This window comes from Canis aureus, chromosome 7, assembly GCF_053574225.1.
Source record: "Canis aureus isolate CA01 chromosome 7, VMU_Caureus_v.1.0, whole genome shotgun sequence".
NCBI lineage: Eukaryota > Metazoa > Chordata > Mammalia > Carnivora > Canidae > Canis > Canis aureus.
In genome coordinates, this window is record NC_135617.1 from 71,913,091 (window position 1) to 71,917,504 (window position 4,414).

General features: G+C 44.7%; 1 protein-coding gene across 1 annotated transcript; it reads right to left on the minus strand.

Annotated features, from left to right (window-relative positions):
• Positions 1-228: 228 nt before the first annotated feature.
• On the minus strand, positions 229-4,196 carry MUC21 (mucin 21, cell surface associated). Its single transcript, XM_077902665.1, has 3 exons — positions 3,875-4,196; positions 1,414-2,507; positions 229-639 (listed from the first exon to the last, which is right to left on the minus strand). The coding sequence occupies exons 1-3, from the start codon at positions 3,936-3,938 to the stop codon at positions 451-453; spliced, it is 1,347 nt and encodes a 448-aa protein (XP_077758791.1). The 5' UTR covers positions 3,939-4,196; the 3' UTR covers positions 229-450.
• Positions 4,197-4,414: the final 218 nt, after the last annotated feature.

The window sequence follows — 4,414 nt, forward strand, 5'->3', positions numbered from 1 at the left end:
CTTCTCATCTCTCCCAATTCAATTCTCCTGTCAATTTGGAGAGTCTCAGAAACACACTGGTCCTGCTTGGGACAAGAAGGATTAGAGAAAGGGGACAGGCAAAAATGACATTTTACTGTGAAGGTTTTGAATGCCAAGCGGGTTCTGGCATGGAGATTCTCTCATACAACTGGGAAAATCAACTCGGCGCTATAGACATCCACTCATGTGCACACACAGATTCTGTTACATATTTTGGATGTGTTTATTTTTTAGCTAAATGACCAATAGAGTCTCCTCTTTCCACAGTCTGGTAAAAGCAAGAGCTAGGGAGTGTCTTCGCCAAGGCTGTCAGAGACCCAAACAAAGCTGAGGGGGGACTTCTGGGGATAAATGAAAGGACTCTGGTCTCTGGTCTCCCAGGTCATCTTCCACCTTGGAGAAAGGGGCACTCTAACTTCAGGGGGCCATTCAGGGCCTATTGTATCCCCTACTCATCTCCATGGCTATTGAGGATACTGGTCTCCTCCAGAACCAGTTAGGGCTCCAACTAGGCCTGTGGTGGACTCCGTGATTCCCTCCAGGACTTGAGCCAAGGTTGGGGCCATGAGGGCAGTAGACAGCTGTGTCAAAGACGTTTCTCAGGGATAGGGAATTTCTCTAGAAAAAGAAGGGTGAATCATTTCAGAACTGTATCCCCTTATCCAAGCCTTAACCATGGACTCCTTCTGGAATCTTCCCCCCCTTCATATCATTTCCTTCACCTAGTACTCCTTCCTCTAGACTTTTTTTTTTTTAATTTTTATTTATTTATGATAGTCACAGAGAGAGAGAGAGAGAGGCAGAGACACAGGCAGAGGGAGAAGCAGGCTCCATGCACCGGGAGCCTGACGTGGGATTCGATCCTGGGTCTCCAGGATCATGCCCTGGGCCAAAGGCAGGCGCCAAACCACTGCGCCACCCAGGGATCCCCCTTCCTCTAGACTTTATTCTTTCTTTTGGCCTTCTCTTCCCACAACTCAATAGTTCCCTCTGCACATTGATTGGCTCTTCCAGTTCTTTTTTTTTTAAAGATTTATTTATTTGTTTGTTTGTTTGTTTGTTTATTTATTTATTTATGATAGACATAGAGAGAGAGAGGCAGAGACACAGGAGGAGGGAGAAGCAGGCTCCACACTGGGAGCCCCACGCGGGACTCCATCCCGGGACTCCAGGATCGTGCCCCGGGCCAAAGGCAGGCGCTAAACCTCTGAGCCACCCAGGGATCCCCGGCTCTTCCAGTTCTAACTTGCTACCTCTTTTTAGTAACACTCTCCTGATCTTTCTTTCCTTCCAACCCACCCCCCAACTTGGTGGCCCTACAATTCACATCCCATTTCCTTATGTTTCTACTACTCCTTCCCCCAGACACTTTCCTACATATTAGGCACTCACCACACAGAAGAAGAGCCCAGCAAAGAATCCCACAGCCACTACAACTGAGACCAAAGTAATGAGGAATATTTCCCATGGTTTCAGGGACCCACTGGGTGTCTCTTCATTCACTGGAGTAGTAGCACTTGTGCCAATCTTATCGGAAGTTGTGTGTGTTCCAGTTGGAGAAAATGTGCCAGAGGCTCCTGTGGTTGCACCTGATGCAATGTTGGCAGCTGTGCTGGTCCCACTGGAAGTCACATTAGATCCAATGTCAGAGGGTACACTGGTCCCTCTGGAGGTCACACTGGATCCAGTGTTGGCAACTGTCCAGGCCCCACTGGAGGTCATGTTGAATCCAGTGTTGGAGGCTGTACTGGTCTCACTGGAGGTCACACTAGATCCAGTGTTGGAAGCTACGCTGGTCCTGCTAGAGGTCACACTGGATCCAGGGTTGGCAGCTGTGCTGGTCCCATTGGAGGTTGTACTAGACCCACTATTGGCAGGCATGCTGGTCCCACCAGAAGTCATACTGGGTCTAGTGCTGGAAGCTATACTGGTCTCACCTGAGGCTTCATTGGATCTAGTGATCACAGGTGTGCTACTCCCTCTGGAAGTTATGCTGGATCGAGTACTGGTGGTTGTGCTGGACTCACTGGAGGTCACGCTGGCTCCAGTTTTGGCAGCTGTACCAGTCTTGTCAGAGGTTGTGCTAGATCCAGTGTTAACAGGTGTGTCACTGTAGATTGTACTAGATTCAGTATTGGAGGTTGTGCTGAACACACTGGAGATCACACTGGATTCAATGTTGGAGGCTGTACTGGTACCACCAGATGTTGTGCTGGAACTAGGATTGGCAGCTATGCCAATCCCTCCAGAGGTTGTGCTGGATCCAGTGCTGAAGGCTGTACTGGTTCCATTAGAGGTCACACTAGACGCAGTGTTGGAGGCTATACTTGTTCTACCAGAGGTTGTGCTGAATCCAATGTTGACACCTGTGCTGGTTCCTCCAGAGATTGTGCTGGATTTAGTGTTGGAGATTGTACTGGTCCCATTAGAGGTTATTCTGGTTTCAGTATTGCCTGGTGTGCTAAACTCAGTGGATGTTGCACCTGCTGATAATCGTAAATGACGATAAACACATATTGAGTGTAAATACTTTCTGTTAAATGCCTGGTTAAATTCATTACATTGATAATTCACTATAGCCCTATGAACTAGACACCATTATTATCAACAGCTAAGATGAAGAAATTGAAGCTTAGAAATGTTAACATTTGCCCATGTTTATACAGATAGTAAGTAGTAGAGCAGGAATTTGTACTTAGGGCATTGGATCTGCACTTTCAGCTACCATGCTAAATTGCCCTCCCCACCCAGCCTCAACCAGGGTTACATAACTTAGTTCCACTGGTGGTAAACTTATTCCATATTCCACTGTACAAGATCCAATACAAATTAGTATTATAAAGGAATTGTAGAAGCCCTGTGAAACTAGCACATATTGATTAATTCATTCTTAAAGTAGTATTGCTCCCTTCTGAGAAAATATTTTTCAGTGTTCTTAAGAAAACATCTATATCATAATTGTCTGAATAGCCTGTTAATAATAAAGATTTATAGGCAAACCACTCTAGATTAAATGAGATGTAGCCTTTCAACAAGGGACTGGGTGAGGATATATATATCAATTCCCAGGGGCTCCTGATCTCTATGGCGAAGGCTGGAGAAGCACAAGACATATACAGCTTAAAAATTTATGATCTCCCAGGATTAAGGGCTGCAAAGTATAGAAAATCTTTTCAACTTTCTTGGAGACTCAGAGTTAAAGTTGTTTCTTTTTTTTTTTTTTTTTGTCCCTCACAACACTGGAGGTTGTCCCTCAACCTCCCCCAGATAACCAAAATTAATTAGTGGCTCATTTTACCACTAACTGGAACATGGGTGCCTATCACTTCATTCCACACATGTGAATTTTCTCCTCAGGCTTAATTGAACTAACATTGGATTAGAGTTTGGGCTCTATTTTGGGAAGGCCCCCTGTATCAGCAACATGCTATAAATTGGGGTTAAGATCCGAATCTTGAGTAAAACTAGAAAAAAACTGAGATGACCAAGAGTAAGAATGATACCACAGTCAACTCTTCATGTTCTTAGTAGTTGAAACCCCAGTGAACCACACAGGTTATTACCATTTTATAGATGCAGAAACTTAGGACAAAGAAATTAAATAATTCATCCAAAGTATACAGGTAACAACAATGAAGCCATCATCCATGCACAGGCAATCTGAGACTAGAGTCTATAGTTTTAACCACTTGTTCGGTCTCCTGAGTGATACCTAATTAGATTGAAGTGATTGGGGTAAAATGATGATCCCCATTCTATGGAAGAGAACCAGAGCTAGTCCTAGAAGTGGTCAGCATCTCCCAAAGCACCTCAAAGTTTCTCAGATTACCCATTTTTAAAGGAAATCACTCACCAGTTTCTAAAAGTAGGAGATGCAGTAGTAACCAACACTTAAGGAGAATGTTTCCTTTCTGCATCTTGATCTGTCTCGTTGTTGGAAAATAGGATGCCTGAGTCCCAGCTGTGGCCAAGATCTAGAAGGCAAAGAACAGGATTCTTAAGAAAGGAGAGTTCAAGGTGAAGAGATGAAGGCTGGAGCTTCCAAGAGCTTGGGTCTCCTAAGTACTTGTTCTTGGGAAGAACTTTGAACTTGAGTAGAAGACTGGATGCCTGGGTTCCTTAAGCTTCCTCCATGCAATGTTCTTGCCTCTTTCTTTATTATAGAAGAGCTGCAAGGACCTTTATAGCTTCATATGGGTTGGGGAGGAGTTGGGAAGTTGATTTGTTCTTCTGCCAGCTGTGAGCAGTTAAAAAAACAATACCGAGATTGAGAAGGAATAGACTAGGGGTCAAGAGGAAGGTGAGAAAGGAGAATGACATGATCACACTAGGCAGGGCACTGGGCTGGCTGGGTCAGAGCAGGAAGTAGAATGGTATGAGGAGATCAAATTCG

Coding starts and splice junctions, on each gene's coding strand:
- MUC21 (XM_077902665.1), bottom strand. CDS start 3,938: ATGCAGAAAGGAAACATTCTCCTTAAGTGTTGGTTACTACTGCATCTC. Junction 2,508..3,874: donor TCTCCTACTTTTAGAAACTG/GTGAGTGATTTC, acceptor TACGATTATCAG/CAGGTGCAACATCCACTGAG. Junction 640..1,413: donor CTGGGCTCTTCTTCTGTGTG/GTGAGTGCCTAA, acceptor TTCTTTTTCTAG/AGAAATTCCCTATCCCTGAG.